This window comes from Erpetoichthys calabaricus, chromosome 7 (assembly GCF_900747795.2).
Source record: "Erpetoichthys calabaricus chromosome 7, fErpCal1.3, whole genome shotgun sequence".
Taxonomy (NCBI): Eukaryota; Metazoa; Chordata; class Cladistia; order Polypteriformes; family Polypteridae; genus Erpetoichthys; species Erpetoichthys calabaricus.
Window position 1 is genome coordinate 172,626,511 of NC_041400.2, and position 23,162 is coordinate 172,649,672.

Here is a 23,162-nt window from a genome sequence, read left to right on the forward strand (position 1 = left end):
TTATTACTTTACCATACTGGAACGGAACTGGTTTATTCTGGTCCGTCTTAATTTCAATCCTTATAGTATTGAAGCTTTGCACGGTGAGTGGTAAGTAGTGTGGCTTTTCAAAAAATATGGTGACATTTGCACCGTCTTCGCCTTTTATGTTTACACATCTCAGTAATGGCGCATGCGTATCTCCAACAAGTTGTGGTTCGATAATATCTGTATACACGAACATGGTGGAAAAACCACCTGTGATATCTGCCGAGTTGGGTGACTTGTGAGACGGCTTATCATGATCAAACCCGAGAATGTAAGACAGCTCCCCGGACACTTGGAGCAAAATGCTTTTATCACTAATCAGGCGAACGGTTCTACTGGCAGGATTGTATTTAAGTATTGCCTTAGGTGATGACGGGGTGTTATTAATGACATGATTCATTTCCGACAACAATGTTTCAATATTCCTGAAATAGCCTTTGTTTAAAGTGTATGTCCATTTTGTTGATCTTGTTTCCTCATTCATTAGCGTAAATTGTGTTGGTTGAGTGATGGAATTGAACGTTTTTGGGTATGTCAGTTCCACCAACGCCACTTCCCAGTCTCTGGACAGTTCTATTGTCTTGGCTAGCTGAACGGTGAATGATGCTATCGTGTTGTTGGGAAAAGTCCAGGCCGATGAATTACTCGGCAGTGTCACATAAAAGCCATTTCTGAATGTAGACATTTTTTTTTTTTTTTTCTTGCTTTCTCAACTTCTTATGTCTTTCAATTTTGAAGCCTTGACCCAACTGTTAAATTTCTTGTCCCAGCCAAGCCATTTTACCAATACATGCTTGTTTCTACCACGCCCACGACTGGCTAGAATTTTCTGGATGCGGTACACCTGGTTAGCATCGGGGTTTATTTTTTGTAACTCTTCTGCATAAAACGTCCCTTGAATTTCATCACCTGCATAATCTTTTAGTTTGTAGACAGGTTTGATCCGTTTTAAGCAGTCCACGATAATAAATATTTCATCTGTAAATGACTGCTCATAGCCTTTTTCGAATACACCTTTTAATTTTGAAACACGGACATGATCCCCTATTTTCAAAGTGCACAGAGTAGATTTTCTTTGCCCTGACCTGCCATAGACTGTTTTCCAAACACTCAGAGCATTTTCAGGAGTCACATCTACAGGGCTTGTTTTAATCGTGGAGTGAAAACTGTGGTTATAACTCTGCAGAAAGTCTGACAGGACATCTATATACCGAAAAGTATTGGCATATGTAAAATATTTCCACATTTTGGACTTTAAGGTTCTATTGAACCGTTCTACTATGCTGGCCTTTACATTGCTGTTCGTGACAAAATGTACAATATTGTTCTGTCTGAGTAGTTTTTGGACCAATGTGTTATGAAATTCTTTGCCTTGATCTGTCTGTAGCTTCTTAGGAACTCGACCCTGTCTAAAGATCAAACTAAAACCCCGAGAAACTTCTTTCCCTGTCTTGGCCTTTAATGGCACAGCCCAAGCATATTTTGACAGCACATCGATACACGTGAGGATAAATTTATATCCATCATTGAATCTTGAGTAATAAGACATCTCTACCAGATCGGCTTGCCACTGGTCATCGACCGTTGAAACAATGGTTCTGTTTCTCTTGAACCTCAGCCGTGCTGGTTTGTGCACGCTGTAAGTGTATTGCCCAATCAGCCATTCCAGCACATTTTTTCGCTTAACATTTTTCCGACGACTTGATACATTTCTCAAGAAGCTGTTAATACCACCGAAACTGCCAGGCTCCTTGGGTGTGTAATAGAGCCTCTCTAAAGTTTTCCTTTCCATCCTCTTGCAGGGGTCTGTCACTCAAGCTCTCTGTAATCTCTGTACACACCCGGGCGCTGTAAACAGATAAGAGCAGGCTCACTCAACCTCTCTGTACTCTCTGTACACACCCCGGCGCTGTGCGCAGCCACGAGCAGGATGCCTGCTCCGCCCCAAAATCACTGACTTACCTTTTGACGCCTTACAGGGGGGGGCCCCGAAGGACCGGTTCGGATCACAAAGATGAACAGACCCAGTTTTTAGGATCAAGGCTAAGAGCAGCCGACCATTTTCCATACGCACAACTGACAAAAGGGCTGATGCCGGTCAAACAGCGCACCCGACAACAGGCAGAGATCAGCGCGCAGGGAAACACCCAAATTAACTCAAGTGGCAGACTGTGAGTACCGGAAATGCCAGGGGGGCGGGACAAACACCTGTCAAAATTATGATGTATAAAAGTGACGCTCCTTTACTACTCATGCGTTAAAGGCAAATAATTTACTGGTCACTACAGTTGTGAAATAAATCCCGTGGATTGTGCTACCATAACTTCAAGGATTTTTCAGACAACGTGCACATGACCAGTGCAGGCAAATGTCTACATAATAAATACTAAATTTTAGTTATTTAAGTGTGGACGGAGATACCTTTCTAAATAATGTGAAAATGCTAGTATGGATGGAGATCGTTTCTGCTTAAAAAAAAAATTTTTACATGAAAATATAGTAGTATGGATGTTAAAAAAAAAATTCTCAGTAAAATTTATAAAGACACCTACTTGTTTGCACATCTAGACCACACAAATGTATTCTACATTTTAACACTCTCTCTCATTAAGATGCTCAGTAATCAGTACAATAATGTGCAAATAGATAAAAGTATCAGAAAATAACTAGCAGGACTGGTAGGATTTACCGCAGCATTCTACGCCTATACTCATTTAAGAGCACGAATAACAATAAATGGAATTTAATATTTACAGGACATCTCCAAGTGTCAAACCATTTTAATAGAGTTCAAAAAGGAATGAAAAGAAAATGTTCATACTCTGTCCTGCGGTGGGCTGGCACCCTGCCCAGGATTGGTTCCTGCCTTGTGCCCTGTGTTGGCTGGGATTGGCTCCAGCAGACCCCCGTGACCCTGTGTTCGGATTCAGCGGGTTGGGGAATGGATGGATGGATGGATGTTCATACTCAAAAGACCCCAGATCACCTTGCAAATTTTCTGATAAAAGTAAAATTTCTAAGATGGCAGTACAAAGTCTGGTTCAAGCCACATAATTCAGATTAGCAGAACGAATTGACTTGAAATGAAGGAATTATTTAAAATGAAAGCCTATAGCTGCCCTTGCACTCCTTGACCAGGATTGCCTAAAGATATTTAACTTCTATCAGATGATTTCATTTTTCAATTTGCTATTTACTTCACCATGACACTGGGCAACTGAATTTTTTTAAAACACATGTTGTATTTTATAAACTAAAGAATGAAAAATCATGTTTAGTGTGTGACAGCCCAAAATAATTACTCTTGCTGACAGATTATTTTTTGGCAAGATTTAAACATAACATACAGTAGTTAGAACATGTCACATTAGAATTTTTATTTTATTTTCCTTTTCAATGTTGCCATAAAGTGAACTTGAAATTTCTGAAATGTGCATTTTTTTTTATTGTGTTTGGTGGATTGTTAACAGGTCTTAGCCATTATTTTTTGTTATTTATTCATCTTATACAATTTCTTGTATTAGGAATTTGTTATTTCTCGCGTACCCTTTGGGGTCAGCGACCCTGGAACAATTGCAGGTTAAAGGCCTTGCTCAAGGGCCCAACGGAGTAGGATCCCTTTTGGCAGTAACAAGTTTCAAACTGACAACCTTCCGGATAACCAGAGCAGATCCTAAGCCTCAGAGTCACCATTAATAAAATGAAAAGACTTATAGAAACAAAACTGCAGTAGTAACACACATAATAAGAAGCTTAAAGACTGACTAATAGGCATGTAAATGAATGTACATAACCAAGATTTATTTAAAAAAAATACCTGAATCCAATAATTATTAAATACAGTGGAGTAATTCTATCAGTTAAACTGAAAATTACGAATAACACACAAATAGTTCTAAGTGAGTTGACAATGACAATAACTGATAAAAAAATGAATTATGATTGAAAGACAAATCACTGCTTAAATCTGCAACATGCTAGACACAAGTTGGAAAACACTACACATAACTAGAAGATGAGAGGCGCTAAGGAGCTGAAGGTAGACTTCAGTAGAAGGAGACACAAAAAGGATGCCCTTTTGTTCATTCTCAGTACCACTTGTGAATGAATATAAAAATTTTCCTAAATATTTTTCCAAAAGCTTGGCTGGATGGATTAGGGGGCCTCCACTTCTACATGGATATTCAACAGCTGTCTATATAACTAACAAGCTATTTAAATGATCTTGGCAAGAAAACAAATGCAACATTGAAATGTTTCAAGTTAAATAATGGCTTAAAGAAGTTACCTCTGAAGTTTTACTAACTTTTTGTTACTTTTTTCGGTACAATGTTCATAGACATAACAGCAAATGTCTTGTACCTTTGCTGGTTTCACTTATGTCATGCAAGAAGAACTTGAGGAATGTAGAGTTACAGCTTTGCTTCAAAATTCTTCAGTCATATGAAACAAACCTAACAGGTGCATAATTTGATGTGCTATTCGTTTAGATAGTAATATGGGCAGAGGTTTTTTAAATAGCATTTTTTTAAATAGCAAAATATAATAAAACTCATTACCATCATCATCGGGGGCACAACAGAAGCAGCAACGGGCTACCTATTAAAAAAAACAACAAATTATATTTTTTTGATTACTGCTTCAAGTACTATGTGGCAGTTTTTAAAGACCACAAACTCCATGAGTCAAGTATACTGTATCACCTTAATGAAAATTTTGTAATAACAAATCCCCTTTTCATTTATTAGATTTGTGGAATTTGGCCACCATTCAGTATACATTAAACAGTAACTTAATAAAATATGGCAAGCAGCGATTACAATTAATATTGCATACATAAGAAAATCAAAATATCATCCTAATATTAAATGAAAAACACTACACTTTCATGAATGAAATCTCCTTCATATAATGCCACATATCCTAGGTTACTGCTATGGTAGTAAAAAGGTATTAAACTGAGTTATGAACTTTAGGTAACTCCCTACAGTTAGGGTCAACGTGATGTAGCAGCACTGTAAGGCTATCACAAGGATATCCCACCTTGCAACATTCTTACTAGAATAACAGTCTTACTTTGTAAGGGGTAAAAAATTAAAAAAAGCTTAAAAAAACGTTCAAAGAAACTTACTAACCTCGTTTTCAGGAACAGAAGTCTTGCATACTCGTAAAGCTTCAGAACTTGATCGAGTTGTTGAAGTTAAACTAAAAACATTAAAAACAGTTCCCTATTTTGAATCCAAAATAGAATAAGATTTTTGAATTCTTAAGTTTCCACAAACTTTCATTTGTTCATTCACCCAGTGCTGAATGAAGGAAACGAATGACATGGCATCATTCTATCACAGGGCCCACTTACAGACACACATACACACACATTTCCTAAAAGAACCAAATTTATTCACTTCCATCAATCCATTGCAATGGCTCTACTGCTGAAAGGCAGCAGGATTAAGCAGTGCACCTCATTTTACATATTTTCTTATGTTGCAGCCTTATGCTACAATCAATTAAATTCATTTTTCCCTGCATAAAGCAGAACTCAAACCAGTGAATGAGAAAGCAAAAACAAGAATTTAGAAAAATCAGAAAATTTGTTAAAAATAAAAAAACTGAAATATCACACTGGCACAAGTATTCAGACCCTTTACTCATGTACTTTATTAAAGCTCCTTTGGCAGCAATTCCAGATTTAAATCTTCTTGGGTACAACATAATAGACCATGCCCCCTGGATTTTTTGTCATTCTTCTCTACAGATCCTCTCAAGCTCTTTCAAGTTGGATGGCGACCATCAGTGGACAACTATTTTCATGTATGACATGTTCGACTGATTTCAAGACCCAGCTCACGCTAAGCAGCTCTCCTGTTGATTCTGCTTAGGGTCATTGTCTAATTGGAAGGTTACTGTTCAGCCCAGTCTAATGTCCAAAGTGCCCTGGAGCAGGTTTTCAGTAAGGATATCTCTACTTTGCTCTATATGGCTTTTTCTCAAATCTGGCTAGCCTCCCAGTCCCTAATACTGAAAATACAATGTCATAGCAAGATGCGGACACCACCATGCTTCACTGTTGGAATAGCACAGGTGATGAGTAATGCCTGGTCTCCTTCAAACTAATTCTCAGAATTAAGGACAAATATTTCAATCTGGGTTTCAAAGAAATTGTTTCTCACAGTTTGAGAGTCCTTTAGGTGCCTTTTTGCAAACTCCAAATGAGCTTTCATGTGTCATCTGTCTACTCTGCTATAGAGCCTAGATTAGCGGCTACATTTTACACAAATTCTGTGGAGCTCAGCCAGAGTAAACATCAGGTTATTCATCACCTCTCTCTTACCAAGGCCCTTCTCCTCCAATTGATCAATTTAGTGGGGCAGCCAGCTCTGGGAAGAGTCGTGGGTGTTCCAAATTTATTCCATTTAAAAATTCCACCCATCCATTTTCCAACCCGCAATATCCTAACACAGGGTCACGGGGGTCTGCTGGAGCCAATCCCAGCCAACACAGGGCGCAAGACAGGAACAAATCCCGGGCAGGGTGCCAGCCCACTGCAGAACACACACACACACACTAGGGACAATTCAGGATCGCCAATGCACCTAACCTGCATGTCTTTGGACCGTGGGAGGAAACCGGAGCACCCGGAGGAAACCCGCGCAAACATGGGAGAGAACATGCAAACTCCACGCAGGGAAGACCTGGGAAGTGAACCAAGGCCACCTTACTGCGAGGCAGCAGTGCTACCACTGCGCCACCGTGCTACCCCATTTAAAAGTTACTGAGGTCATTGTGCACTTCAATGCTTCAGAACCTTTTTGGTAGCGTCCCCAGATTTAAACCTCCACACAATCCTTTATCTAAGCTCTGCAGGCAATTACTTTGGACTTCATGGCCTGGTTTTTTCTCTGACACATGTTGTCAACTGTGGGACCTTCTATAGACAGGTGTGTGCTTTTCCTAATCATGTCCAATCAATTGAACTGACCATAGGTAGATTACGAACAAAGAGTAGAAACATCAATGATGATTATCATGTGTCACAGCAAATGAACAGAAAATGAGAACCCCAAACAGCTCGACATCTTGCATAACTAGATACCAAGATGAGTCAAACAGCATCATATGTGGGGGTTTTCTCATACTGGTGAGTTGGGAGCATCAGACACAAAAAAACTAAAGTGACATCAAAGGGTTCAAATTCAAATGTTAAATGTGTACTTCTGCTATACAGATAATAAAGTATGAGGATTCACTTTCTCACAAATGTTCTGTAAGTTTAACCTTCATTAATTTGCATTTAATAAGTACTACTTAGTTTTTTTTAGATCACTTGGATTTATACACTTCAGTTTAATTTCTCTCTATTATTCATATATACACACACACACACACACACACATATTATATATATATATATATATATATATATATATATATATATATATATATATATATATATATATATATATACACACACACACACATATATATATATTATATATACACACACATACATATATAACATATGGTTACATGGTCGGCCTGTGACTCTGTGCTAAAATAAGTACACCCTCGGGATGAATGAGAGACGGTTAAAATTGCATCTTAAAAATTTGTGGAAAAACTTGCACATTTATCTAAGAAAATACAAAACAACGAAACCACCAAGAAAACATATTTTATACTATAAGAAGTTTTATTAGATTTGATAAAAAAAAGTTAAATGTTATTTCCACACTGAAAAAAGTAACATCACCTTAAGAATGTACAGCCTTTGTCAGTTGTGCAAAAGGTAAATAAGAAGGGAAAAACAAAGCCTAGGAATATGAAAACTTTAAAAAAAAAAAAAAAAAAAAAAAAGTGGGTGCAAAAACTGACCCATGTTTTCTTTTTCATTCACGCACAAGATGAAGCCTATATCTTATATAGTCAGTGTTTTTTTTTTTGTTTTTTTTTTTACTCTAATCTTTTTATTTTTTTCAGTGTGGATGTCACACATATAGTTTTTCCTTTGCAGAAAATACAAACATATATAATTTTGCTCTACCAATCAAAAAGGTTTTAAACAAAACAACAGTAGAGATCATTAAGTACACTTTGAATGTATCCAGACTTACCAGGAGTATAAAATGCAGGCAAACAATATAATTGTTCCCAAAGTTGGCACGATTTTGTTGTCACCCTCCAGGCTTGTACCAAAGGACGGAGCACAAATGGAAACATTCACATTATTGGGTCCTAGTACTGAAATATATTTAAAAACAAATCACAACACTGATATTCAATAAAAGTTGCTCTAAACTTGTGTTAACAAACTAAATTTAATCTCATCACCAAAATACAGAAAATACTATGTCAAGCTTATCCCTGTATACTGATGTTTATTACTTTGGATAAAAAAGTTTTATTACAGAAGAACATGTCGGACAGATAGTAGTAGCAGGAAGACACAAAAGGAGAATTTTAGAATTTTAATTTACAGGCAACAAATATCAAATAAAACTTAAATGTTATTGTTTATATCTATCCAGAAACTAACAAATTAATAAAAACTGATCAAAATGATTCAATATTTCAAAATGATTAACCTTACTTTTTTTTTTTTTAATTTATTAAAGAAAATGGTTTTAAAGCACATGAACAGTCCAAGTTAGCATACATAAATGTTTATTATTATAAGGATAAATGTCTTGTTCAGGATAACAAAATTCACATTGTCCTTTAGTTTGCAGATACCATTCCTCTCAGCAGTTGTATCCATTTACATTCATTACATATTGATAAAAAGAGCTACTGTGAGGTTCATTAAAAATGTATTGTTCTTTTACAGGAGAAGTAACTCCTTTGTGGCCATGACTTGTTTCATTATAACAATTTTGTACATGAAAAGGAATGAGTGACCTTTAGGACTGCACAGAGTAGTGTTCGGTACTAAAATTTTGACTTTGGTATCAAAGCCAGTTTTCTGAGCTCAGTACCGGTACCAAAACAGTTCCAAAGCAAACATTGGATAACTCCTCCCAAACCCCCATCACAGAGCTGCTTCATTCATCAGCCCATAAACATGGGTGCCTCCCTACGCCACTACACAATTGCATGCCTTCCTGCTCTGCTGCACAAGGGGAGTTGGGTTCACTCCTTTCCTTTGAATGCCCTACACGTTTATATTAATATATTATAGAAAATTAACTTAGGGACCAATTAGCTTTAAAATTACTAAAAAAATTATACTTATGTTTTCATTTTTAAGTAGCTTATAAGCCCTTGTTTGTAATCATAAAGGCTGCTTTTTGCTTGCAAACAATCTGTCGTTTCTTTCTTGCTGCTAAGTTTAAAACTTCAGAAAGACTGTGCAAAGTCAAGGACACTATGTGCTCTGGGAGAGTTAAACAGTTCAGAAGACCAGCTGCTAAGACTTTAACCTTGAGAAAGCTAAATAGACTATTAGTTTAGAGAGAAAATTTTATATATATATATATATATATATATATATATATAGTATATTGTGATGGATGCCTGGCAGCTCAACCCGGCCGGGACGCCCTGAGAAGGAAAACATGGGGGAAGGTAGCTTTTCTGGGTCACTGCCTCCCCCAAGACGCTAGATGGCAGCTCCCCTAGACTGCAGCAGTATCCCAGGTTCCCACAGGGCACAATGGAACATGGAATTCAGAAACACAGCCCTGCTGGGTGCTGTGAGTGCTGCCAGGGGACGCTGTGGGAAGATGGTGGGAGTCTAAGTGCTCACTTTGCCCGGAAGTATTAACGGATCATGTGGGCAGAAACCCAGAAGTACTTCCGGGCTGACAAGAAAACTAAAGTTCTCCATCTGATCTGGAAGTGCTGGCAAGTCACAAGGACGGAAGGAAGGATGCACTTCTGGGTCAAGGACTATATAAAGAACTGTTAGAGACCCAGCAAGTGAGTCTGAGTCAGAAGGAGATGGACAACGCTTGCTGGGAGGTGTGGAGAAGAAAGAATATTGTGTTTATTGTTTGCTTATTGTGTTCATTGTGGTAAAGGTGCTTTGGAGCACTGGAAAGAAGGAAGAAGAAAATGAAAACAACTTCTTAGTGTTTTAACCTGTGTCCAGAGCATCTGTCTGTTGGGTAAAAGGGGCGACATTGCCACCTAGTGTCCATACACTTACTATATATATAGTAAGGGAGGTGGCTGAGTCAGTGTGATTAGGATCAGATTGATCTATACACATACTAAATCAACAGGACATACATTTAACTGGGACAATGTACAAGTAAAATTTAAGGCCAGTACTAAAAGTGCCAGAGAGCTGGCCGAACCTTGGCTATCAAATGAGAACGCCATTAACAGACACTTGGACATAAATCCAGCATATGCAAACTTAAGAAGAACATGTTCATAATAAATAAACTGTACACCCAATTCCCTCCCCCCCCCTCCTGATCACACTGAGTTAGCCACCTCCCCCACCCCCCAACTCCACGTAATAATTTTTTGCTATATATTGCCTTTGATTCTTTTAAGTCTAAGCATTATCCTCTGATGAAGACCCCTGGCAGGGGTTGAAAGCTCAGGAATAAAAACTACTTCATGATACGTGATTCATTTTTCTCCCTTTATGGATCTCCAGCTGCAAATATGCAAACCATATCACAGACCTTCTCTTCCATATTATATATATATTACACACATGCATACACACACACACATGCATACATACACAGAGTAATTTTAGATATGTACATTAATGCTTTTTATGTATTAAAGCTTTTAAATCAAGTTAAAGTAAAATGTGTTACAATTAATTAGCTTTAGGCTTAATAAGAATTAATAAAATAAAAAGCTTGTGTGTGTATCCTTTTAATTCCACTAAAAAGCTATCTGCATTTATCAGCTCAAGGCCCTTCGCTTTCACTCAAAGCAACCAGGCCTTTACCTGCCTGCTCAGACAGCAGCATTAGGTAATGACAGGCTAAGCGTAGTGTGTTCTTTAAGAAAACTTAGCACCATTGTCTCAAAAAGTACATCTGCATAAAAACAGCATTGAAGGATGCGTGTGTAACATGAGACCATTCATTTGAGCAGCCCAGTATCTTGTGTGTGGGTCCTTGTGATTCCACTTTATTGATAGGAACTGATCATTAAACAAGTCTATGTCACCTGCATAGGGTAAGGAGTACTTAATAAACAAGAAAGTTTTGGCAAGTTTCAGTCAGATGATAGATGTAAGGCCAGGTGAAGGGCTTTTGTAATGGTGGGTTTGGACATTAGGTAATGGTAGGAAGAACTACTGTAGAATGAGCAGAGTCTTCTGCATAGATGATAAGAAATGTACTATAAACCTATGCATTTCCTAGTTTAAACACTTGATCCATGGTCAAGTCTCTTTGTTACATTGCTGTCTATAAACATGTTTTTCTGCATTCCTATCTGGACTCCAAGACTACCTTCTTTAAAGAGAGACAGAGAGAGCTTTTCTCCACAACAATATAAGGTGTCCCACTTGCTGATTTGTGTAAAATATAATAAATATATTCAATTTAACAGTTGAAGAGTGGGTTTCACCCCTGAAGTTCCAATTACACTAATCAGTGGCTGAGCACAAGGTGCTTGAAAACTACCATTTACTATTGGTACCGAAATTAAAGAAATGATGGTACCATGCCGTTTTAAAAATTGTTTTTAATTTTGTACTGTTTCAGTACCAGTATACTGCCCAGCTGTAGCACAGAGTAAGTATGCAGCACTATGAACCACCTTCATGAATGCCTAAATTAAGTAAACGAGTGAAGTGCATATTGAATGGATAAGTCCAGGAAAGTTACAGTAAAATACTGAATATCCCATGTAAAAAATGGAGAACTGAAGCTTGAACTCTCTATCCTAACAATCCAATCTGAAGCTGAGTAAGTACAACTGACCAAAAGTTCAACTTTCACTTAAGCAGATGATATAGAACAGTACAATACAGCAGTGAAAATGTGCAGTAAATGGGAACTGGGAAATCAAAGTGCTTAAAATGGGGACAACACTACTCAGGTCCTGGTGACTGCCACTGCAGTCCAGTAAAGACAGCATTCAGAAGCAACAAAATAGGCAAGGAGTATAGCGGGTATATATAAGGACAAAAATATATGGCTTGAAATTAGATGACAAGACTACAAATTCGATCATCATGTTCACTAGAAAGTCAACCACTGCACCCAGAAATGGTGTTTGCTATGGACAATCCATAGTATAATATCCATCCATCCATTTTCCAACCCGCTGAATCCGAACACAGGGTCACAGGGGTCTGCTGGTGCCAATCCCAGCCAACACAGGGCACAAGGCAGGAACCAATCCCGGGCAGGATGCCAACCCACCGCAGCCATAGTATAATATCAATTCAATTACTCAAACTTCAATCACACGTGCCATTTCTCCAATTATTTCCCTCAGGTATCTTTCACACAAGCTACATGAAAGCTGAAATTGTCAAATTAATTACAGCCAGTAGGTGGCACCCTCTCTCTAGCACAACATCCAGTGTATCTAAAAAGTCCAAATAACCTGCATAGTTTTTAGCTGCAAATGAACATACAAGTTTATATCTATGCAATTCAAAGTCACTTACAATCAACCATACAGGCTTCAACATGGATAGACATGAAATAGAATCCAATCCTTCATTCACTTACATTTTCATTAATATTCAGTATTTAATGTAAGATCGACCCAAAGAGACCTCCAAATTAATAGTGCATATATAAATATTGTTATATTTATTTAAACAAAGCAAAGCAGATATAGTGACATGCTCATGGTCACAGAGTTAAGTTGGTGTTAAGGAGTGAATCTGCAATCTTATTCTTTAAAATGTAACACATTAATTAGTCACAGCTCAATAAAGTTACTAAAATGCCATTTGTGTCTTAGGAGGTATGCAAATAAAATTAAGCAGACTTACTGTACTCTGTAGGTTTACTTGCAAGGGCTGAATAAGTAAGGTACATGACATATACACTGATGACTCCAGACTGCAAAAGACCAGAGTTTGGCTGAACTGGGAAAAAATAACATTTATATTATTATTATTTGTACTACTATTAGTAAAACAAAACATCAATTTATATAAATACAATAGACAAAAAGTTTAATACAACAAATCTGAAGAGACGATATACAAATCTGAGATAGATTCTTACAAAAAGATTAGGCAGTCCAACTCATAAGAGACCCAACTGCCAATAACAGCAAATTAACTTATTATTATATTCATTTAGGAGATCAGAGTAGATTATCAAAGAAAGCAGATCCCAAACTAGCCTTAGTTACTCCAAATTGCAAATGATCATTATTTTTAAAAGTAATTGATCATTAGATTATACTCCTTCCTCAGTGACTGAAATATCCAACTTTTTAAAGCAAAATGTTGTCCTCAAACACAATTATTTTCCACCTGAATTAATTTAGTCCTGCATATAGATGTAAAACGTATTCAACTGTTATGTCTCCATTTCAGTTCTTTACTGTTTGTTTTCTGGTGATAAACTGTTGAATAGAAAGGGTGATTAAAACTATAAGGAGAAATGCAAAAGCAGTTTTAAAGGCAGAGGAATTTCCAGCCAGGCCACAGAGCTGACAAATTTGAGGCTTTTGTTTTTGTGTGGTAGATGGGACAGATAATTACTAAGAATCCAGTACCAATCCAACCAGATAGACATTTTCAAGCCATATAAAAAGAGTAAAAATAAAGGGATAATAAATTGTATATACGAGGGACGTTCAAAAAGTTTCCACACTTTTATATTTTCATTGGAAATGATGAAGGCCGAAGGAGTAGTAATTGGTCATGTCTGAGAGTGTCATGTGACTAGTTCTGTCTGACAAGCCGGCTGCCCTTGCAGTTTAGTATAAGAGTTGTCACCCTGTGGTGATAATGGCTGCGAAACTTATAAATTGTACCAAAGAGGAACAGAGTTCTGTCAAATTCATCTCTGCATGTGTGCTTGGTATCGGGGATAAAGATCTCTCTCATAGAATCATCTATGAGTCGATTGAAATGTTCGAAAATGGCCATACTAGTGTGATGGATGCAGAGCGCTCCGGACGTCAAGCTACATGTGATGATGATGTCAAAGCAGCAGCGCATTAGTGGTTACGCGCTCAACCAAAAACATTTTTTGGTGATGGCAATAAAAACTTGGTACGATGGTGGGAAAATTGCATTGCAAAGGAAGGTGACTATGTAGAAAAGTGATGTAATTTGTTTTTGAAATTCTTAACAGATTAAAAAAAAAAAAAAAAGTGTGGAAAAACTATCTGAGCATCCCTTGTAGATTAATCTGAGGAGAACAGTATATAGCTAAGAACTGCAAGGGATACAAGAACTAATTTATTTAAACATGTGATGAAATGAAGCTTGAAAACAAGAAAACAGATAAACTGTTTAAGAGAACATATTTCGGTATGCACCATATATTATAAAATTAAAGCCTACCATTGATGTAAAATTATCAGTGAACAAATCCACTCAGTATTTTTAAATCATTTACATTTTTTCTTCATATTGTTTGGGACAAAGACATTTTTTCCTTGATTTACTCATCTGCTCCTCAGTTTAAAATTACAAATCAAACAATTCAGACGGAATTCAAATGCACATTGCAGTCTTTCATTTAAGGGTTATTTGCACACATTTCAGTCACACCATGTAGAAGTGACACTTTTTCTGCATGGTCCCCCCATTTCATGGCACCATAATGTTTACACACACTCATATCTATATATATGTAGATTGTGATTGTACATGTTGGTACAAAAACATTCTTTCCTTGAAAATGCAATCTCTGTAATTAAATTATGAAGCACCTTTTACTGAGAACACCACATGGCAATACAGTACTTGTGCAATACAACACAATTGCACACAATTTGTGCAAAAGTAAAGTCATTTGCTGAGCCAGTAGTGAGCTTGGTATCTACAGCAACAATTCTCCCCAACAGGAAAAACTCATTTACAAAATTACTTTGTAAATGATCAAGGCTTAATAGACACTGTATTGGTAGATCACAAACGAGTCAATTAAAGCCATAAAAAAAGAGCTAAAGAAATAAAGGATTAACTTACGTTTCTGTATACAAGGTGCAATAGCCAGCAGTGAGACAAACAAGCATAGCCCACCATTGACTCCTAAGAATATCTTGTTGAGGGTGCAGCCCTCAGGATGAGTGTGGAAAACGGCCATAACAACTAAGGCTCCAACTGCAACAGAGTACAGCACTAAGGTAACAAATGCCAGTGCAGCATACCACAACCTGTTGTGCTTGGTACCTGATGTCCTGTAAAAGGAAAATGAGTGATGACTCACAATATTACCTTGATGAAGCATACAAATAAAGTATAACAAATGTAACACAGAGTAATGAGAAGCACAGGTCTAAATCTGCAGTGTCACAACTTATCTGTCTATTATATAAAAAATATTAGGACGAGACAAGACTTTTTCAGAAAGACGACACGTGACTTTCTCAGAGAGACACTTTCATGTCCCGTGAGACAAGACTTTGTGCCAAGAGATTTAACCACGCCCGGGACCAGAATATATTGTTCGGATTTAAACTTTAAGTTGGAGACTTGTAGATCGTCTAATTCGTGTTGCCATCAGGGAAGAGTAGTGTTTCTTTCCAATGAAGAGGCATATCCTCGAGAATTAAAAGATTTGTTGTTTGGTGAATGTGAAATCCGCATACACTGTCACGCTTGGGTCACAGAGTTACACAGGAGACACAGGAGATTTTAAAGACAGAAACATTATCTCAAACACTTCAAACAAACATAAGTCTCCTTCAGGAGAAAATCTTCCTCTTCATAAGGGCGCACCTTGGCAGCGGGACCCCCAACAGGAGCAGGGGATGTCTGGGGGAGAAGAGAGATAAGGCAGTGAGACAAAACGGCAGCTGCTGTATAGGCTTTTAAATGTTCAAAACACGGCGCGAGATGCAGATCATGTGGCACGCCAGCAGCAGCTGATCAAGCAAAGAGGAGGTTATATATATATTTATATAATTTATTTATATAATGTTTCCCATTATATCACTGTTTAAGAGGGGGCTTCGGAGGAGCGACCACATTTCCTTGGTGTGCGTTCAGCCACCCTCTTCACAATGCCAGTGCCACGCTGCTAGGCCCATAGCACTGGTGACCGAAGCCCGCTAATTTTTAGAAATATTATTTTTCCTCTATTATTAATGCAAATCATTTCTTTTGCAAGTAAATTAATCAGGCACTACACAGTACACGTTGTTATACGTACACAGATCTTTGCTTGTGATTCATCAGAGCATTACATTAGATTAGATCAATTTTATTAATCCCATAGGATTAATTGATTGATTAATTGATTACATCTTTCCTGAAGAAGGGGCCCGAGTTGCCTGGAAAGCTTGCATATTGTAATCTTTTTAGTTAGCCAATAAAAGGTGTTATTTTGCTTGACTTCTCACTAATTAATCACATGGGGAAATTCAAATGCATGCAGCAGCAGAAAGATGGAAATAGAACAAGAATACAAACTAATCAGATAAAAATAATACAGCCAATCAATCAATCATTAATTAAATAAATAAACCTGATGAGTACATTGGGTGGAGGCATTGAATTTCCTAATAACAGTGGGTAGAAATGACCTCCAGTCACGTTTCTTGGGAAACCATGGTGAAATGAGCCTGTGGCTAAAAGTGCTCCAAAAGTGTGGCTCTTGGAGGGGATGGAAGGGATTTTTTTCATGACGGAATACAATTTTGTCAGAATCCTCTCTTCCACAACAGCTTCCAGTGTGTCCAGGGTTCGTCCTGTGCTGGAGAAGGTTTTCCTCATAAGTTTGTTCAGGTATTGGGCTTCTTTTAGGTTGCTTACCCAGGAAGCCACAGCACTGAACACTACACTGGCTACTATGGACTGATAGAAGATTTCCATTCAGCTTGCTGCACACATCAAAAGACCAGAGTCTTCTTAGCAAGTAGTCTGCTCTGGCCCTTCTTGTGTTGATGGACCAGTGCAGTTTGTTATTTATATGAACCTCAGGTACTTGTAGCTCTGCACCACTTCCACATCCTCCCCATAGATGGTGACTGGTCTCAAAGGCTTCTAGCATGCTGGAAATTCACCACTAGTTCTATTATCCTGCTGATGTTGAGCTGCAGGTTGCTGTCACTGTACCACTAGATGAAGTCCTTCACCACCTTCATATACTCCAATTCATATCCATTATTAATGCTGCCTATGACGGATGAATTATCTGAGAATTTATGTAGATGACAAGCACTGGTATTGTGCTGGAAGTCTGTTGCATAGAAGATAAACATGAAGGGAGAAAGGACAGTTCTCTGAGGTGCTCCAGTGTTATACACCACCATTTTTGACACACGGCTTCTCAGCCTCTGCTGTCTGTTGGTCAGGTAGTCCATGATTCAGGACCACTTACTCACCAAATCACATCAGTTCAATTTAAAATACATTAAGACATCCCTGCATGCGTAGCCAGTGCAGGGCAAGGCAGACTCACTCACATAAACATTTACTCATAATTAATTAGTTACTCATTCATTTAATTAGCTAAAACTAATGGTTAGTGAATCATATTTAGCTGATTGGAGAATGATTCCTCCAATTATAAAGCATTTAGGCTTCAGAGGCTAGTCATAAAAATAAACAAAGCATGAGCTCTCCAATAAAATGTACAGAACACACAAATGGTTGGCTTGTAAATCTATCAACATTAAAAAGTTTAAACTTAAAATAATTCATCTAAATACATGACACATGCAATACTATTACAAAAATGGAACACTGGAACCCGGCAGAAAAACTAACCTGCTCAAGTTCATGCTCCACAGATGTTCTAGGAAATTAACCTGTAATCTCTGAATTTCATGAAAAAGCTCTATGCAGTAAGCCACAAACCAATTGCTGTAAACTGTAATTTGGTTTTTAAAAAAAGGCTATCTTACCAGTTCTTGTTCCATTTGTGGGCAAATTCCACTAGTAGAATGAGTTGGATTATTAAAAAAAGGAATCCTCCTGTTGCTCCCACATATCGCCATACTGCAAATAAAACCAGGACAGTGATGCTTTAAAAACAGTCCTAAAGGATCCACCTGTGCATTTGGCTCTCTCTTAAACAAACAATGCACCCAAAAATGGTATTTTGGCAGTGTTGGCCATTTGGATCTGTCATATATTTAACTTTATGATGTCCGTTCTCTGCAAAAACCACGAGAATATTTTTTTTTCTCAGCCATTAATACAAACTACACGGAGTAAGTGGCATATTAAAAATATTATTTTTGGATAAGCTAACAAAGGTCAGAAACCTGTTCAACTATATCAAGAAACCAAGTAAGGCCAAGTGAACAACAAAGACAAGGATGTACCAAGATGTCATATGTAATATGTTACCAGGAGATGATTAACAGATCAGCAGATGTCATGTAAACACATGACTGGACAAGCTTGCCAAGGTATCATGCAAAGTTCTGTTTGTGATTATGTTTTTCGATGGTCTTTATATAAAAAAACATTCACATGTTACTTACAGTGCATCCGGAAAGCATTCACAGCACATCACTTTTTCCATATTTTGTTATGTTACAGCATTATTCCAAAATGGATTAAATTCATTTTTTTCCTCTGAATTCTACACACAACACCCCATAATAACAACATGAAAAAAGTTTATTTGATGTTTTTGGATAGATAGATACTTTATTAATCCCAAGGGGAAATTCACATACTCCAACAGCAGCATACTGATACAAAAAAAAAAAAACATTTATAAAAAAAATAATTATTTGCAAATTTATTAAAAATAAAAAAACTGAGAAATCCCATGTACATAATTATTCACAGCCTTTGCTCAATACATTGTTGATGCACCTTTGGCAGCAATTACAGCCTCAAGTCTTTTTGAATATGATGCCACAAGCTTGGCACACCTATCCTTGGCCAGTTTCACCCATTCCTCTTTGCAGCACCTCTCAAGCTCCATCAGGTTGCATGGGAAGCGTCGGTGCACAGCCATTTTAAGATCTCTCCAGAGATGTTCAATCGGATTCAAGTCTGGGCTCTGGCTGGGCCACTCAAGGACATTCACAGAGTTGTCCTGAAGCCACTCCTTTGATATCTTGGCTGTGTGCTTAGGGTTGTTGTCCTGCTGAAAGATGAACCGTCGCCCCAGTCTGAGGTCAAGAGCGCTCTGGAGCAGATTTGAATCCAGGATGTCTCTGTACATTGCTGCAGTCATCTTTCCCTTTATCCTGACTAGTCTCCCAGTCCCTGCCGCTGAAAAACATCCCCACAGCATGATGCTGCCACCACCATGCTTCACTGTAGGGATGGTATTGGCCTGGTGATGAGCGGTGCCTGGTTTCCTCCAAACGTGACGCCTGGCATTCACACCAAAAAGTTCAATCTGTGTCTCATCAGACCAGAGAATTTTCTTTCTCATGGTCTGAGAGTCCTTCAGGTGCCTTTTGGCAAACTCCAGGCGGGCTGCCATGTGCCTTTTACTAAGGAGTGGCTTCCGTCTGGCCACTCTACCATACAGGCCTGATTGGTGGATTGCTGCAGAGATGGTTGTGCTTCTGGAAGGTTCTCCTCTCTCCACAGAGGACCTCTGGAGCTCTGACAGAGTGACCATCGGGTTCTTGGTCACCTCCCTGACTAAGGCCCTTCTCCCCCGATCGTTCAGTTTAGAGGCCCGGCCAGCTCTAGGAAGAGTCCTAGTGGTTTCGAACTTCTTCCACTTACGGATGATGATGGCCACTGTGCTCATTGGGACCTTCAAAGCAGCACAAATTTTTCTGTAACCTTTCCCAGATTTGTGCTTCGAGACAATCCTGTCTCGGAGGTCTACAGACAATTCCTTTGACTTCATGCTTGGTTTGTGCTCTGACATGAACTGTCAACTGTGGGACCTTATATAGACAGGTGTGTGCCTTTCCAAATCATGTCCAGTCAACTGAATTTACCACAGGTGGACTCCAATTAAGCTGCAGAAACATCTCAAGGATGATCAGGGGAAACAGGATGCACCTGAACTCAATTTTGAGCTTCACAGCAAAGGCTGTGAATACTTATGTACATGTGCTTTCTCAATTTTTTTATTTTTAATAAATTTGCAAAAATCTCAAGTAAACTTTTTTCACGTTGTCATTATGGGGTGTTGTGTGTAGAATTCTGAGGAAAAAAATGAATTTAATCCATTTTGGAATAAGGCTGTAACATAACAAAATGTGGAAAAAGTGATGCGCTGTGAACACTTTCCGGATGCACTGTATATATAAGCCACATTGAATGTTGTTTGCCTATATTTATTTACTTATCTTCCTACAGCATAAAGTCACAAGTAGACTGCAGAACTTCATAGGCATGTCAATCAAACATAGGAAGCTCTGAGGTCTACCTGTGACTTTATGCTGTAGGAAGATAAGCAAAATAAATAGCTTTTACATTTAAATGTTTTTTATAGAACGACCACCAAAAAACAATCAGAAACAGAACTTTGCACAATACTTGGCAAGCTCTGTAGGCCCTGCTGTTCGTTTGTGTGTGGCAAATTCACTAGCTGGATGATGCTCAACCACTTGCTGCATCCAAACGGTGCCATCTTTCGCCTTTATGCCTGGTGTAGTTGTGTTGTTCTTATGTGTGACTGGATGTTTCTTGCAGGGAGGGCTTCTGTTATCTTTCTCAAATGTAGAACCCTCATCCGAGTTCACCCCTGTTATACCGCGCCTTTATTTGAAATTTATTTGAAAACTAACAGTGTCAGATCGGGGGGAGTGTGAACATGACTGAGAGAATAAAACTGAATAATAAAAAAAAATGCTAATCTTTACAAGTACCATAAATTTACACCGGCTGTTACAGACTCAAATGATGTATATTTTTATTCTATGATAATAAGAATAAGAGCAGGTCACTACTCAAAACAGTAAATGCAGGAAAGACCCGGGATTGAACCTGCAACCTCTTGATTATTAGACAGCAGTTCTTACCTCTGCACCAGCCAAGCGGACATGTCAGCATTGTCCCCTAAGCCAATTTCTTTTTCTTCGGTTATATTATTGAATAAAAGTGCACTTGTTTTGTTACAGTCATATGAAAAAGTTTGGGAACATCTCTTAATTCTTTGGATTTTTGTTTATCATTGGCTGAGCTTTCAAAGTAGCAACTTCCTTTTAATACATGACAAGCCTTATGGAAACAGTAGTATTTCAGCAGTGACATTAAGTTTATTGGATTAACAGATAATATGCAATATGCATCATAACAAAATTAGACAGGTGCAAAAATTTGGGCACTCCAACAGAGCATATGACATCAATACTTGGTTGAGCCTCATTTTCAAATATAACAGCTTCTAGACGCCTCCTATAGCCTTTGATGAGCGTCTGGATTCTGGATGGAGGTATTTTTGACCATTCTTCCATAAAAAATGTCTCTAGTTCAACAAGCGACTCTGTTTGTGGCGTGAGTGCAGAAAGGGCTTCTTTCTCATCACCCTGCCATACAGATGTTCTTTGTGCAAATCGCACTGAATTGGTGTATCTGTACATCGTTCTACATCTGCAGCAAGATGTTCTTGCAGGTCTTTGGAGGTGATCTGTGGGTTGTCTGTAACCATTCTCACAATCCTGCGCATATGCCGCTCCTGTATTTTTCTTGGCCTGCAAGACCTGGGTTTAAAGCAACTGTGCCTGTGGCCTTCCATTTCCTGATTACATTCCTTACAGTTAAAACTGACAGTTTAAACCTCTGAGATAGCTTTTTGTAGCCTTTCCTTAAACCATGATAATGAACCATCTTTGTTTTCAGATCTTTTGAGAGTTGCTTTGAGGATCCCATGTTGTCACTCTTCAGAGGAGAGTCAAAGGGAAGCATAACTTGCAATTGACCACCTTAAATACTTTTTCTCATGATTGGACACACCTGTCTATGAAGTTCAAGGCTTAACGAGCTAATCCAACCAATTTGGTGTTGCACATAATCAGCATTGAGCAGTTACATGCATTCAAATTAGCAAAATTACTAGGGTACCCAAATTTTTGCACAGCCAGTTTTTCACATTTGATTTAAATTCATACAACTAAATACTGCTTCATTAAAAATCTTTGTTCGGAAAACACCCCAGTACTCAGATGTTCCTAGGAAATGAAAGACATACCACTGTTACCTTTTCTGTTGAAAGTAAAGTAAATTATTATGCAGGCTGAGAGGGGTTCCCAAACTTTTTCATATGATTGTATACGTGCGCCTTTTGTGAAAGTGTTTATTTTATATTTGGACTTCAGTCTTCACATATTATACACTTCATGTCAACATTTTGTCATTAGTACATGCAAAAAGATTGTTTTTGTTATGTGTTCAGCATTTCTTGCCTTGCATTTCCTGTCATTCTACATTTACCCAGATCATTGTAGACATGGAACTCACATTAAATGTATGTATTCTAAATAACAATATATTTTTTACCCTAAACAATTCCAGGTACCTCACACCCAGACAAACAGACATAAGCTGGAAGAACTTGAGTCTCGTCGGTGGGGGATGGGATAGCAGGCTGCTTGTGCTGATTGACACATTTGCAAAATAAAGAAGCTGATGAGGAGGTGTGAAGGAATTTAAGGGATTACTATTTTTTTCGTAAGCTTCAGGGATTCTAGTGTTAACCATCATTGTTTCATTATTTAGTTTAATTCACTTTACACAAAGGAAAATATAGAATCACAACATTAAGAGTGATAACCGCAACATCTGAACAAATGAAACTACAGTAAGGTTATGAATGGGTGGCTCAAGAACATTAGAATATAAGATAGGAGTGGATATATACAATAACACTGTACAGTTAAAAGAGACATGAACAAGAATGAAAAAGGAACTAAGATGGATTTGTAATTAATGTAAATAGGACTAAAAATAACACTATGATAAAGTTGAAAGTACAAGGAAACATCTACTGAAGATGCATTTAAAATGTGTGTGTCAGAGATAAACGTCAGTGAGCATAAGTGAATTATGAAGAAATGTGGTAGGGACAAATTTTTAAATAACAAAAAATCCCTAGAAAGTATATTGAGAGAGAAACTGGAAATAGTGTTAAGAATTC

General features: G+C 37.9%; 1 protein-coding gene across 1 annotated transcript in view; it reads right to left on the bottom strand.

Annotated features, from left to right (window-relative positions):
- Nucleotides 1-23,162, bottom strand: part of serinc5 (serine incorporator 5) — a 114,362-nt gene that overhangs the window by 29,541 nt on the left and 61,659 nt on the right. Inside the window, exons 5-10 of the mRNA XM_028805727.2 lie at nucleotides 18,001-18,094; nucleotides 15,119-15,330; nucleotides 12,956-13,051; nucleotides 8,142-8,268; nucleotides 5,163-5,232; nucleotides 4,587-4,626 (exon numbers count right to left, since the gene is read on the bottom strand). Coding sequence (XP_028661560.1) covers nucleotides 4,587-4,626; nucleotides 5,163-5,232; nucleotides 8,142-8,268; nucleotides 12,956-13,051; nucleotides 15,119-15,330; nucleotides 18,001-18,094 — 639 coding nt within the window. The remainder of the gene's footprint in view (nucleotides 1-4,586; nucleotides 4,627-5,162; nucleotides 5,233-8,141; nucleotides 8,269-12,955; nucleotides 13,052-15,118; nucleotides 15,331-18,000; nucleotides 18,095-23,162) is intronic.